At 39.3% G+C, this 15,838-nt stretch overlaps 1 protein-coding gene across 1 annotated transcript in view; it reads right to left on the reverse strand.

Annotated features, from left to right (window-relative positions):
• LOC124612968 (glutamate receptor 1-like) overlaps positions 1–15,838 on the reverse strand; it is a 1,095,838-nt gene that overhangs the window by 271,813 nt on the left and 808,187 nt on the right. The window contains exon 6 of the mRNA XM_047141496.1: positions 8,878–8,998. Within this exon, the coding sequence (XP_046997452.1) occupies positions 8,878–8,998 (121 nt within the window). The remainder of the gene's footprint in view (positions 1–8,877; positions 8,999–15,838) is intronic.

The following is a 15,838-nucleotide window of genomic DNA, read 5'->3' on the forward strand; positions in this document are numbered from 1 at the left end:
GACCGATATGCGACTCGCCGACGTGATGATTTTGACTATAAGCTGTTCATTACTACACGTAAATTCAAAACGTTTAAGAATTCTGCCAACGACATTCATCCACAAGCATGGCTCCATCAATTCTCTCATTGTTTTCCTCCCAACTGGTCGTTGGAACACAGATTAGAATTTATGTGTGGCTACTTAGAGAATGAACCAGCTGTAAGAATGCGATCGGTCATTCACGATTGCCACAGTGAAGGAGAATTTTACCATGCCTTCCTCTCAGCGTATTGGTCTCAAGCCACACAATACCGCGTAAAACATGGCATCATAATGATGAAACATTTCGAACAATCTGAATTCTCCAGTCTTGTGAAATATTTTGAAGACATGTTGCACAAGAATCAGTACCTGTCAAACCCATACAGCCCCTCAGAACTCATCCGCATTTGCTTAATCAAATTACCTGAACATTTACGACATATTATTTTGGCAGGACGTTGCAAAGACGACATTGAAGCATTTCAGGGACTGTTACAAGAACTGGAAATTGACACTGACAATCGGGGAACGCGGAAACAGGAGCACAACAATTACAGGTCACATCCGTCACAATTTCGTGACGACAGAAGCAATAACTATACACGACAAGCCTATTCTTACAACGTAAATCGTGACCAAAACAGACACCACCCGTATGACAACCACTGGCAGAGTAATAATAGTTACAGAGAAAGATCGCATTTCCGTAGTAATGAATATGACAGAGACAATCATAGAAATAGACAATATGACAACCAGAACTATTATTACCAAGGGAGACAGAATAACTTCAGACGCAACAGTTCAGCGCGCAGTTACGACTCAGGGAGAAATTCTCCACCACATGACCGACAAACAAGAAACTATGTAAACTACCGACAAAACGACAGACCTGAATTCCATCAGAACTGGCGAGCTTTAAACAGAGCTGGGCCCTCTCGGCAAGGCGAATTTGTGGAAGTTAGGCCTCCTAATCCCAGTAACGACGCGCGGCAACAAAGAGACAGACAATAACTCGCACGGCAGGCATACACGTGCGCCGGCTGGCTCCGAGAAAAATAACATTATATCTGGTACTGCTAATGAGATTTTAATGCAACATTTTGGTTTACTTGCAAATACATTATGGATTCAAGGTGCTTTCTGAGAGATACCAGATGGCACAGTGGTTAGTTTATGTGACAGCTACACGATTTTTATCACGACGCTACTAATGAGTGACAATTTACAATGTTGCTTTTGCGGTGTATCTGTTTTATATTTGCACAGTTTTCTGAATTCTTCTGGAAATCAAAACATGTTTTATTAGTAACTTTTGTGGTATAGCTACAAGGAGACAGCCTTTTCCATAGCACAACAATACGTTACAGCACAGTACTTTCATCATCACAACAATAAGCGTAATAACTAAGATATCTCTACGCAAAGCATTTCACTTTTGTTTATCATGAGGTAAGTACATTGGCTTCTGCAGAACTTAGCTTTTGGAGGAAAATAACTACGACACTTTCACAGAGATTGTCTTACAACAATATGCACATTTAGCGCTACAGGACACGCATTTCAGTGATTAATTTTGTACTTAAAACATTTATTTTTAAAGATTTTTGAATTACAAAGAAAGTTTTCCGTGATACATTTCATTCCATTGCTGTAATTTGTAACACCTGAGGGTATAATTACATTTATCCTCAGGGGGGTACACGCTTACTTTGTGTACCATGTGTGTGGCAACCACAAGGAACCCTAGCTAATATGGTATTTTGCTTATACAACTTTACACATCGGTACCATATTTCTCTAAAACACAGAATTACACAGCTATCTGATTATTTAACTGAGAGAGACAAACATTTATTTTACTACATCAGTGACACATGTTTACGCAATTATACAGTTGGATAACTTCACACTTATGAAACTGTATTTTGTCTGTACTTTGTGAACTGTTCATATTTTTTCGGAATCATTGTGATACTATGAGAGCTTTGAATGATGTATTTGGTATGAGATCATGATTTTTAAAGTACGTTTGAGGCAGCTGACACTTTTGACATGAGCAGAGAATTATTTTAGGCTTAGAAATTATTGGAGGAAGTTACGACGATTTTGAGATTTGACTGAAGTTTTATGATGTTATTATTACGACGACGATGTGTATTATGTTGTTGAGGAATGTTTATTATGCTACGTATTTCTCACGATGAAATATTGAAGAAGTGTCAACGAATATGTATATGTATAATGAGGTAAGGAATAATGAGTAGTGTTTAGGGACTCTGATTTATGAAAAGGATGTTGGAAACCGAGAAACGTACTTTAAGAGTTATGAAATGTGTGTGTATATTCGTGAATGTATTACAATGCAGACGAAAATTTTTTGGACACTGTTATATCAATAGCATTTTGTTTCTACAGATTTGTAACGCAAATTCTTGACCTGTGAAATATTTTTATATGCGACTGTCTCTGTAGCGGAAACTGCTGTCGTAAATATTTCCGTAACAAAGTTAACGGACCACCTACACATAATGCGTCGTGGGCACCCAGCTGTGTCAGACGCCTGGAGAAAAAGCCATTAGCGCGTGCCTTTCAGAGCACAGGAAAACACCTGGAGAACAAGCCATTAGGGTGTGCCTTTCATAGCTAATGCGACACCCTCGTTACTTGAAAACATATGATTACTCACACTTTGTGCTAATTGCTGAAATGCTTATGAATTGATGGGAAATATTCGTACATCTGCACACCTGATTACGACAAGCGTCTTTCTACGAGAGTTGAGAGAATTTCTACTAACTTATGAAATGTCACATGACTATTGAATGATATTTTTATGCTTTGGTTTGCGTAATTGCTTATTTCATTAGATACCTGTTTTTCAGCTGTGTTGCAGCATTGCTTTTATAAAATGAAATGCATTTGCTAATGTGAACACTTTCTGTCAACAGATCTATTAAATAATTATTTTATGATCCACATTCTTTTAAAAAAAGGAGCACTTGGAAAGGAAAGAACAATAAGAAGGAACTAATAACAGTAACACATAATTTTCTTTTCAAGTACTTGGTAATTTCTTTTGTAGAATAAATTGTGATGCATCACTCTAATGTTAAGATGTGACATAGGTATTAGACATGGCCATTTTAGTGTAATATTTTTTCTGCTTGCGCTATGTCATGTTTAGGTATAAGTTGCTGCTGTTTGCCAGGCATAGTGTTATTGAATTTGACTTTTGCTAATTTATACTGTAGCTTGCTTTGCAATTTTCCATTTTTTTTATTGCTGTTTATAATAATTGTTTTACGTGCTGCTGCATTGCCTCGTCCCTTAGTTTAGCATCTGAGCTCAGTAGATTTAAGTTAGCTTAAGAGGGGGTAGACTATATGAGAAACTGACTATGGAGAATAGGTAAAGAATGCATTGCGAAGTTATATAAAAAGGATTTGGGCCCAAATGAGTATTGTACAATCAGAAATAATTACTTTGAAAGAAATATGAACAGAATACAGAAAGCATGCTTAGATAGAATTTTTTTTGGTGGAAACAAAGGATGAAATAAGAGGAAAGATATATGAAGTTTTGGGTTGGACTACAGTACCAAATGTTACACTGAAAACGAACCCTGTCCTTTCCTATTGGTGTTATCCCACTATGTGTTTGTGTACCCTTGAGTATTTGTTTTCTTCCTGTCTCTGTGTACTGTTTCATAGAATTTTTTTCTCTTCTAATACTAAGCTATATTCACTATGAGGAGGAATACTGTTATCCTCAAATATAAGTTGCATTAATAATATGTTATTTTCTTTGTAAAGTTGTTTACAATTCTGTTCTGTTTCAATGTTCATGTGTGAAATTAATGTTTCGAAAACTATTCTCATTATTTTATGTATGTACTTATGTCACTATTTTTGTAACACTCATGTATATGTTTATTTCTATTCTTTTGTAAAGCCTGTACTACAAATGTTATCTGTATTGTTATGTTCTTTAATGATGTATTTTGTACCTTTGTTATTGTATTCTTCTGTTATAAAATTGTAATTGTCACCAGTTCATGATATTATTAACTTGTAAGTTCCATTTCACTGCACACGTTTCTGTTGGTCATAGTATATGGACAATATGTGAGAAGTAGGGACTGATAGTGTTTGCACGTGTGTTGGTAATTCAGCAAGGGACTGGATAACAGCATTGCTGGTTCTAAGGACAATTAAAAGAAAAACTTTCTGAGTGCACAAGTGGTGGTTTATGGACTTGCTATATTCTCTGCAAGAATCTTCGATGGTGATTGTGCACCTGCACAGTCGCAACGGATGGCTGCTGGCCGTCTATACCAGGACTACAGTGGGTCTGCACCTCTGGTGGCCCACCAATACCATTATCTCTACAAGGACTACAGTGGGTCTGCATCTATGATGACCTACCAACGCCATTATTTCTACGAGGACTGCAGTGGGTCTGCACCTCTGGTGGCCCACCAATACCACAATCTCTACCAGGACTCCAGTGGGTCTGCTCTGTGATGACCTACCTACCAATATTCTTCCAAACTTCGAATGACTCTGCTGTGGGTTTGCTCTGTTGTGGCCCATTACCTGTCTGCATGTCGAGAGTCAGCACTGTCTTTCCATTGGAAGGACAACACTACTTCTTCAAGACTGCATGGAAATCCACTACTTCTGTGTGCATTTTCTTTTACTGCTCAGACTTTGAGAAAAACACTGCTATTCTCCTGTTATGTACGATTAGGACTGTCTTTATGGACTGTGAGACAATTTTAGCTTTTGACCAACATAATATCAATAAGTGTGTGCATTTGATTTCTTTGTTATTGTAATTATGAAAAATTTTTTCAAATCTGTATTGGCCACTGCCCCATCCAATTTGTAAAAATTTTTGTGGGGAGCATGGGGGCTATGTAAGTAGGCTGTTTATGTTTTCTCTATGTAAGTAGGCTGTTTATGTTTTCTCTATGTAAGTAGGCTGTTTATGTTTTCTCTATGTAAGTAGGCTGTTTATGTTTTCTTATTGGCAACGTTACGTAGCGCTCAATATGAAAATCACTGGCTGTGCTGTGTGCAGTCTGTGGCTGCTTTGCATTGTTGTAATACTCGCCATTGTAGTGTTAGGCAGCTGGCTGTGAACAGCGCGTAGCGTTGCGCAGTTGGAGGTGAGCCGCCAGCAGTGGTGGATGTGGGGAGAGAGATGGCGGAGGTTTGCAATTTGTCATGAACTGATGTATATATTATGACTTGTGATGATATTAAGGTAAATACATTGTTTGTTCTCTATTAATATCTTTCATTTGCTAACTATCCCTATCAGTAGTTAGTGCCTTCAGTAGTTTGAATCTTTTATTTAGCTGGCAGTAGTGGCGCTTGCTGTATTGCAGTAGCTTGAGCAGCGAAGATTTTTGTGAGGTAAGTGATTTGTGAAAGGTATAGTTTAATGTTAGTCAGGGCCATTCTTTTGTAGGGAATTTTGAAAGTCAGATTGCGTTGCGCTAACAAAGTATTGTGTGTCAGGTTAAGCACAGTCTCGTGTAGAATTGTTCAAAGGGTACGTTTCAAAGTATGAGACTTATCAGGTTAATATAAATGTAAACAAATTTGTCACATATTGGAATTCCTGTTTACAAAACACAGATATCCTTAGAAAAAAGTCAATTAGTTTACCGAGTAACTCGGAGTGCTTACAGCTTTGATGACAATTTAATAACGAAGGCTTCCTGCTTTGATTTGAATGCGTTCCTAATCATACAAAGCGTTGGAGAAATGGGTTGTCACTGATTTCTGTACCGACCTTTGCTGAAAAGCCAAGTGATAAGTAGGTTTAATTATACTTGTGGTTAGGTGTAGCTTAGGTTTTTTACTGCATCCTTGACGGAGGAAAGAGCTTTCTGGCTTAAAAATCGCTTCATGCTTAACTTAAAAATCGGTCACATGTAATTCACACAGTCAATTTTAACTTCAGTTCACAGTTATAGTACTCAAAATCAGCTTTGGAACAGCTTTCTTCGTATTACGATACCATTTAACTCAACATCAAACAAAGTGACAACAACAGCAACAAACCATTCATTGCATAATGACTACTGCAGCGCCTCACATTGCAACACTGGAGAAGTTGGCAGTAGTTGCAAAGCGACATGATAAGTTTCGCTCAAAGTATCGTCAATGTCAAAACAAGATGAATCATTCCCGGCCAAGGCAGAGAAGAGTAATGAGGGATGGGGGGGGGGAGGGTACAACCCCCCTGTGTATTGCGTACAGTCCGAAACAAATGTTCTTTGTTAAGTCCATTTTCTTTAATGCTACACAGATGGTACTTTTATTGATCAGTTTTCTCACTATAATTTTACTTTACAAATAAAGTCACATAATGGAATAATTTTACCTTTATTAGTGCGTGTTCAGTTTTCTTTCGCGCGTATGGCCTGAAATGTCCTCGCGTATCGCCAGTGGTTCGCGTACCGCCGTCAGGAAACCGTCATCTTAGTTAATTGTAAAAGAAACCCTTTTTTCTATGAGATTTTTGTGATGCTAGCCCCAGGCCTGTAACATAGGCAGCCTACACGATAATGCGACTCTGCGTCTGTCAGTGAATCACACGCTACGGTGATCTGACTTCCAACCACAGCCAACTGGTGAATAAGAACTAAAGATTCCATCAGAAATTGTAGCTTGTGCATGTAAAAAAGGTTTTGTGTGCGAATTGGTGACGTGGGTACTTGAAAAAATTTTTTAATGCAAATACGAGCGTACACTAGGCTATTGTTGTACTGAAGGGTATTCGCATTTGGAGGAGACCGGATCAAATCTTTGACAGGCGATCCTGTCGAAAGCTTATATCAAATGGTAGAATTCTACCACGTTTTTAATTACGTCGTCTTCTTGTCAGTCTGCCTGCTCGGACTAATTTTACAACTGATTTTCAACTAACTTCCAAATGACCTAGAGACTTAAAGCTTTCGACTCACCCAGAACACGATCACAGTGAAATGTTAAAACGCTTTCTTGTCTGAAGTGTTGTGGTGTGACGGAGAGCAATTTGGTTAACACGTTTTTATTTAGATGCTTTCTTTTACAGTTGATTTTAAATTAATTTCTCGATAAGATAGAGACACGAAGCTTTCAATATACCTCATAATTGGATGACAATGCGATATTAACACCCTTCTTGTCTGGTTTGTGGCGGAGGGCACTTTGGTCACCATTGCTGTAACCCCTTTTTCCCGTTTCAGTTGCGAACGGTTTTCTGGAAGAACAATAGCACGTAAGACTCCGTCTGAGCTCGAATGTGTGTAATTTTTACCTTCACCATCTTTTCGTTGTGATACGTAGGAGAGAGCAATGTATTGGTTGAATCAAGTGAACAGAAACCGACCGTAAAAAATGTTCAAATGTGTGTGAAATCAAATGGGACTTAACTGCTATGGTCATCAGTCCCTAAGTTTACACATTACTGAAACTAAATTATCCTAAGGACAAACACACAAACCCATGCCCGAGGGCGGACTCGAAACTCCGCCGGGATCAGCCGCACAGCCCATGACTGCAGCGCCTGAGACCGCTCGGCTAATCCCGCGCGGCAAATCGACCGAAAAATTTCACATACGCAAGACTAAAAATCAGAAAATCATTATATCAAGTAAACTAAACACTTATTTAGCCATCTTTCACAACCTTTATTATTACTGTACGACCTATGTTTTGTATTAAAAGCTCATTTTGTGGTACGTAACTAATCCCAAAGATGAGAACGAAACGAAGATAAACACGTCAACTTTTTACAATATCGAGTCTTGACTTACTCTCTGAAAGTTATTTCTGCTGATAATCTTGATAAAATTACAAAGTTGTGACATTAGACTCAAAAAGTGCTTCGTTTAGTTAATATAATATACAATGTTTCATCAAGAACCCATAGCTGAATTAATTAGTTTGATTAAGAAAATAATTATTTAAAATGAAATCAATTTTTAATTTACCGCGTTTTAAAGCGGACTAAAAGGTATAAACTAATTTCTCCTGGCCCACACAAATTCGTAACTCTACAGAGATAGCTCTGAAAATCTGTGATTGTGAATTTTTAACAGCTGTCATGAGTGCTTGTGAGATTTAAAAATAAAACCATAGGGTGCATGAAATACATAATTAATGAGTGATTCGTCTTCTCAGAATTATGTACTGCATACGCTCCATGTTTTTCGTTTCAAATCTTATAGGTATTTTCATAGCTATTGGAAATACACAATCTCATATTTTCAGGATTATCTATTTTGGATTAGTATTCTGAATGGACAAACTGACTGTTAGCTTCTGTCTCGGGTTCTTCGGTCGACGTTCGTTCGAAGATTCTTCTGACGTTTCACAAGCATCAGTGGCTGGCATTGCCAAAGCCACCAGCAGTGGAGAGTGAAGCTTTGAGAATGCCATCCACTCGCGCTGGCGAAACGTCAGAAGAATCATCCGACGAACGTCAGCCGAAGAACCCGAGACAAAAGCCGAAAGGCAGTTTGTCAACAAGTGGCCACGAAAGCCTAAACAATTTTGTATTGTGTATGCAGTTTGAATATATTATTTTATATTTTTAGTCCCATTTTAAAACGTCGCATATTAAACAATGATTTTTATTTAAAGAATTATTTTCGTCTGAAAAGGTCACAGCCGATTTTTCCAGGTTCTTTCCAAATCCATGTTGTGCTCCGTCTCTAATGACCTTGTCATGGACGGAACGGTAAATTCTAGTTTCCTTCCCTTCTGTTCTTAAAATGGATTTGAGAGGGACAAAGTTGAAAACATGGTAGGTTTACTTTGCTGTATATCGTCGTTTACACTTTATACTCACCAGCCCGCTCAGGAGGTAGTGGTAGGTCCGCTTGCCGAGTGTAATGTCTCGCACGTGCGTCACCACAATCTCCTTCGCCATCTCTGTCGGGCAGTCCAGTATTACGTACTTGTTGCTCCACCTGCGACAGTTCAAAATTACTCATTATTACATTTTCCCATAACAACTGGTCTATGCGTACTTGTCTGTCTAGATTGCGGACTCAGCACAAGGCCTCCATGTGCCAGCAGAACAGGCAACGAATGGAGCCTGAGGCGCTCCAGAACAAACTCCAACTGCACAACGACTGGCCCCTTCCACACCACATCTACACACATCGCAAAATACCGTATGGTGCATGGCGGAGCGTACCTCGTACAAATTTTAGTCATTGTCTTTCGTGTTCCAGTAGCGAACAGAGCGGTGGAAAAACGACTGCTTATAGACTTCTGAAGTATCTCGGATGTCTCTTGTTATCCCTGTGCTGCGCGAGATGTGCGTTATTGGCCACAGGATCGTTGTGCAGCGTTTCTAAATACCTGTTCTCTAAACTTTCTCAACAGTATTTCACGTAAAGAATATCTACTTCGTTCCAAATATTCCCATTTGAGTTCACAGAGCATTTCCGAAACACTCGAGGGGCGGTAGTCACACATTTGCCACGTAAATGTTCTGTAAAGAGTCTCTTTTGTAGATCAGCTAGAATTTCCTACTTCCCTACAGCCGACCTTACGTGCTCTTTCAGTTTTATGTCGCTTTGCAACGCTGCGCTTAGGTACTTAATCGACGTGACTGTGTAAGGCATCACTCAGCTAATACTGTATTCGAACATAGCCGGTTTGCTTTTTCTGCTTATCCGCATAAACTTACATTTTTAAACATTTAAAGCAAACTGTCATCCTTAGGAAGAAATAGAAATTCTGTCGAAGTCATCTTGCATCCTTTTACAATCACTCAAAGGCTACATTTGACCGTAAACTACACCTTCATCTGTCAATGGTCTCAAACTGTTGCACACCTTATTCATCAGACTGTTTGTTATACAGAAATATGAACGGTCCTATCGCACTTCCTGACGATTCGTTTGGCTCTGATGAACACTCGTCGTACAGGACAATGTACAGGTTTCTATTTCTTGAAACGTCTTAGAGCACCTCACACATCTGAGAACCTGTTCCCTACTCTCGGACCATCGTTAACAGTCTGTAGTATGGAAGAAGATGGATGTGTTGGTGGAGACTCGCTCAAACGTGTATCACAAAGCTATTTTAATCCAAATATGGTCTGTGTTTGACCAGTGCAGCTACTGCAATTCGCTGGATACAAACAGTGGAGCGACTGTCCAAAAAACGGCAGATAGTGATACGATCTCACAGAAGAATAAGCTACACAATTTCGGTACACATGCGATAGCATGCAAAATACAAATATGTTTCAAAATACCGCGCGTAAAAAAGGGATTTTTCCGGAGCTCATACCTCGGGTTCTATTGGTGATAGGAAGTTACTGGTGGTTTGGATATCCGTTAGGCCAGAGACCATTTGTACACCCAACAGAAGGACCGTCTCGCTGTAACTATCCTACAGTACAGGATCAAAGATTGAATATTACAGACTTCCTCCAGCTTAGACAAACGGAACAAATCAGTTGGTTATTTTTTCATTAGATGCGGTCTATGGTGCGCGTTAAGGGGCTTACGATGGCACCATTTAGTTCATGGGCGGCTCCTAAGAAACCAAAAAAGGTGGGTTTCACCATTTTTTCGCTGTCAGCACCGGATATGTAAATAACCAACTGCAGCAAAGTACTCAAATTTTAACGGTATACTGTCTAGGCATTTATCTAGAACTGTCATCCTCTCGTTTTCAAAATATTTATTGGTTATTGAGAAACACCCTAAAAACTTAGTTTTTGGGTACCAAAACCTAGCCGTGGATTTCAAGACGGCAATGTACAGAAAACTCACGAAATTCTTACGATATTTTCCTAAGATACCGAACTCGAAGGACCTCAAAACATTCTCCATATCTTTATCCGCTCCTGAGATACAGCGGATCGAAATTACCCTAGTTTTACATGTAAAATGTACTTGTAAAATCTGGTGTGAGACGAAATCGAAATACTAAATAACCACAGAAAATTGTTAAAATTTTAACAGTATATTCTCTAGGCATTTATATAGAAATTTCATGTCCTCTTTTCAAAAATTTTTATCCGTTATCGAGAAACACCCCAAAAACGTGATTTTTGGGATCCAAAACCGAGTAGCGGTTTCCAAGGCCGCTGTTCTGGCAAATGGCTGAAACTTTTAGGCAAAATTTTTGTGCACGTAAAATCCCGTCTGAGGAGTAAAATTAGTTTTCATTTATTTAAATTTCGTATAAGAAAACTATCAACATCTTACTGAACTATAGTGTTCTTTCCAATGAGTGACACGCCCTACCGTAGTAGGTAAAAGAAGGGGACCAGCGAAAAATGCTCCTATCAGAGCAGAAGAAAGACGAATACGCTCCTGTTTAAAAGACTGTCTGAAAAGGGGCCGTCGTTCTCCCTTCCCATACACATCCAAAAATTTTGGCATGCAAGCATGTACGGTCATTTTTATGGGCAGAGAGAAGGTGGAAATGGTAGCGTAAAGAGACAGAAAAGTAATAATGAAAAACTGAAATGATCGTATGGCATTGTTGGCCGGGATGTCCCTTTGGGGCTCGGCCGCGAAGTGGGGCGACTTGTGGCCGATGATGAGGACAACGTAACACCCAGCCCATGAGCGGAGGAAATCTCCAACCCGGCCGGGAATCGAACCCGGGCCCAGTGCATGGGAGGTAAGCATGTTACTACCCAGCTAAGCAGGCGGAAAGTAATAAATATTTAATACAGTAGACAGTGGCTGTGATATAGAAAGAGCGAAGGAGACAATGTCAGTGTGAGGGAAAGAGTGGGACACAGTGGCAGTGGAACATAGTTGCCAACAACAGAGGAGTGTCGCGGAGAAATGAAGGACACAATGCCAGTGGGAGATGAATAAAGACAAGGAAAAAATGAAGGTGGGTCAGGACCAGTGATAATAAAAGACAAAGTCTATGTCAGTGACGACGAGGAAGGGAAAATAATGACGGTGATAAGAGACAGCAGTAGTGGAAAGGAATCCCACTGTGAATCCTTCCAGGACACTTGTGCATATATTGTGAAGTGTTCCAGCGTGTCTTCGTGAAATATCACGATAAAAACTCACTACTAGCCGACTGAAGGGTCCTCACTACCAGGTGAAATAGTATTGTAGTCGACTAACAGTACTGGCCTCTGTAACGTCGTACTGCGGTACTGACGCGGGTGGGGGATTTTAGTACTGCAACATGTACCAGCACACAAACATAAATTAATTACGCAGTTCTATATTTTTGGACCGATGACAGTTAAACGTTCATGACTATACCTTTCACATGCATAATTGTTCTTGACAATATTCTTCATCACAAAGAAAATAATGCCCCCGAAAGCACTATCCACAAAGTGATAATTCGCATATTGGAGAAGTGACAGAAGACTTGTTCAACCGATAATTGTTACAAACTTAAGTAAGCCTGAGTCTATATACGCTGCGTCGTACTGTAGGTACTTTAAAATCTAATTGGGATTCCATCGGGAACTGGTGATTTATTTGCTTTCAAATATTTCAGTTGCTGCTCTTAGCCAGGGATGCTTGTTACTATGTCGTTCATACGTGAGTCTGTACGATGGCCAAATGACGGTATGTTTGTACGACTCTCCTGTGTGAACGATTTCTTCGACGTGAAATTTAAAACTTTGGCTTTCGTTTTGCTATCTTCGACTGGCACACGAGACTGGGCAACAGGAAACTGAACAGGAGCCTTGGACCTGCTTAGCGATTTTACTTAAGACCAGAATTTTCTGGCGTTCTCTGCCAGATCTTTTCCTAAGATGTGACGCTGCTAGTTGTTGTATGCTCCTCACGTAGATCTTTTTACAGACGCACGAATCTCTACAAAGCTTCGCTTGTCGTCATTTGTGGGTTCCCTTTTGAATCGAGAGTACAGCCTCTGCTTCCTCAGGATTCTTTGTTAAACCATGGTGGGTCTCTTTCATCTTTTATCCACTTACTAGACGCATAACTTTCCAGATCACGATTTACAATCCTCATAATTCCTCTAGATCTATCTTACTGGAACTACACGATGCCAATTTACGGTCTAAGTGCGATACTAATAACTGCTTATCTGCTTATCTACCACAAACACTTTCCTAACCGTCTTGAGTGATTTATTAACACTTATAATTGTAGTTGCTATAAAGACATCGTGATAGCTAATCCAAGTTCCTATACTGGCATTGTCGACAAGGCTCGGCCTATTTGTAGCTACAAGGTGTAAGATATTTCAACTGTGAGTGGTCTGCCGAGCTAGCTGTTGAGGACAGTTATCAGAAGATGTGTTCCAAAGTGTTTCGCCTCCAACTAGTACTGTATGATCTGGTTATTTACGCGCTACTGACTCTAAACTTTCTTTGACAGAAGAGCAGAGCAAAAAACAAGATCACAGACAGAGAATGAAGAGGTTTTGGGAAGGGAAAAAGAAGAAGAAAACCAACAAAAGTGAATAATCATGTAACCTTCAACTTGACCACCCTCATGGAGGCAAAAATTTGTTCCGCAGCATCAATCCAGGACAGTATTAGAAAGAATATCTTAACGTTTAATTTGATTCAGGTAGTTACATTGCAGTGGAAAGTCATAAGAAAGCTGACTCATACATCCTTCAACGTCAGAACTGATATACTTAATAAAGTTATAGCAGAATATGTACCGTTGTTTGCAATTATGCTGTTAACAAAGAGACCCGTTGCCAAAGGCAGATAAAATTTCATATTGTGTTTTTAGTCACATTATTGTTAAAGAGTACTGCGTCATAAACCATCGCAACAGAACATTATTACCGTCTTAGCGCGGATCACAAACAGAATAAATGTATAGCCATATACAGAATATCCCCTACCATTATCCAAATGTAAATATTCAAACATTCTTTAAAATATCTCTTTGCTTGTGTAAAAGTTAACTATTATATCGGCTTTATAAACGTTAATGAGAGTTTATCGGGTGATATGGTAATACGTGGCCCCTTGTTCCACTTAGTTGTTGTTTGTAGAAATATAAAAAATGATTGAAAACTGACTAGTATTCTATTACGCTGACCGCGGAACGACATTAATGCACAACACGTCGAGTCCTCCCTCGGGCATGGGTGTGTGTGTTTGTCCTTAGGATAATTTAGGTTAAGTAGTGTGTAAGCTTAGGGACTGATGACCTTTGCAGTTAAGTACCATAAGATTTCAAACACATTTGAACATTTTTTTGTAAATTAGTGAAACAGTGCAAACAGCAAATTCCCGATTTTTTCCTAACCTGTGCTTATTATAGCATAGGGGCGGTGATTGTAAAATGATCTTCGAATTTCATTAAAGTATCACTGACCTTTCAAAAAGAAAATTTATACACTAGCTAATGGTATGCAAAACTGTGTCATTTGTGCCTAAGTGGAAAGCACAGTGTCCTGACGTAGTGAAGATGTGTACGACGTGTCATTCAAGTTCAAAATAATTATCTGAAAACTGAAACTGTTCCGTATTTTGTGAGGAAACACCTTCGTGTTTTTGAATGACGGATCATTAGACGATACGGGTACGTGATGCTTCTCCTACCAAATACTGTTGCCCAAAGGTGCTCTGATTCAGAGGACGGAACTTGTTGATTAATGATCTAACAGGGAGCCCTAAGAAGTGCCCAAAACACGTATAGCACATATTGCAGGTCGAGTATCGGTCGCCAGTTGCCAATTGGACGTTTCCTAAATGTTTTGAGATTTAAACTGCTTCTAGAAAGATGCCATCGCATTTGAACCGTTCCTCACATTGGTATATTCTAGAACTCATTAACGCTTTAACGATATCACTATCTAGCCGTCAACGCCATTGGAAGTTCACGCAAGAGTTCCACTCTATAACCGTTCCCGTAAAAAGAGTTTCTGAAGTGCTTGAAAGTCCTTAGTAACATGACAGGTACACTCGCTTCACCGTCGGTGGAAGAATGAAGCATGCCATTAACCGAAATATCTAAATACATTTAATATCGTTCGTCTGCTTTTTTGCTTTGTTACGGACAATGGAAACGACCAATAATGTGTGCTCGCTGCAAATTACGTAAAAATATCATTGAAATGTTATGGAAACATTCGCTTGCGTAACATGTAAGTCTAGCAATAGCATTCTGGGGAAGTTAGATGGTAATATAGGGCCTACGCTTACAGATTCGTTGCAACTTTGCTTAACATTCGTAAACATTTTGTGATCTGCCAATTAGTAAGAATCCAATTTTTGTTTAATTGAGGAGTCTTCACAGATGTTTCTAAGTGAAATAATGTTTCTGAGTAGAAAGAGACATATTCAAGTCCATTATGGCAGCGAATGTTTTGCATTCGCTATGAGTTAATGTAAATCATCACACATAGTATTGTGTAATAGAAAACTGCCACACAGGGGACATCATTTTAAAGAAATTCAGCTTCACTTACAGGGAAAGCGTAACAAATGGTTCAAATGGCTCTGAGCACTATGGGACTTAACTTCTAAGGTCATCAGTCCCCTAGAACTTAGAACTACTTAAACCTAACTAACCTAAGGACATCACAAACATCCATGCCCGAGGCAGGATTCGAACCTGCGACCGTAGCGGTCTCGCCGTTCCAGACTGTAGCGCCTGGAACTGCTCGGCCACCCCGGCCGGCAAAGCGTATCTCCTCCGTATTCAGCAGAAAGTCATTGTCTGAGAGTCAGTAACATTCCTCGTTAGGTTGCAGGTTAAACGTCGAAAATTTCGAGATCAGCTTGTGTGTAGTAATTAAAATTAATAATAAGTAAAATCAATAGCTTTAAGTATCAGGTAATTCATAATATGCCTAGTCTGTCC

This window comes from Schistocerca americana, chromosome 4 (genome assembly GCF_021461395.2).
Source record: "Schistocerca americana isolate TAMUIC-IGC-003095 chromosome 4, iqSchAmer2.1, whole genome shotgun sequence".
Classification (NCBI taxonomy): domain Eukaryota; kingdom Metazoa; phylum Arthropoda; class Insecta; order Orthoptera; family Acrididae; genus Schistocerca; species Schistocerca americana.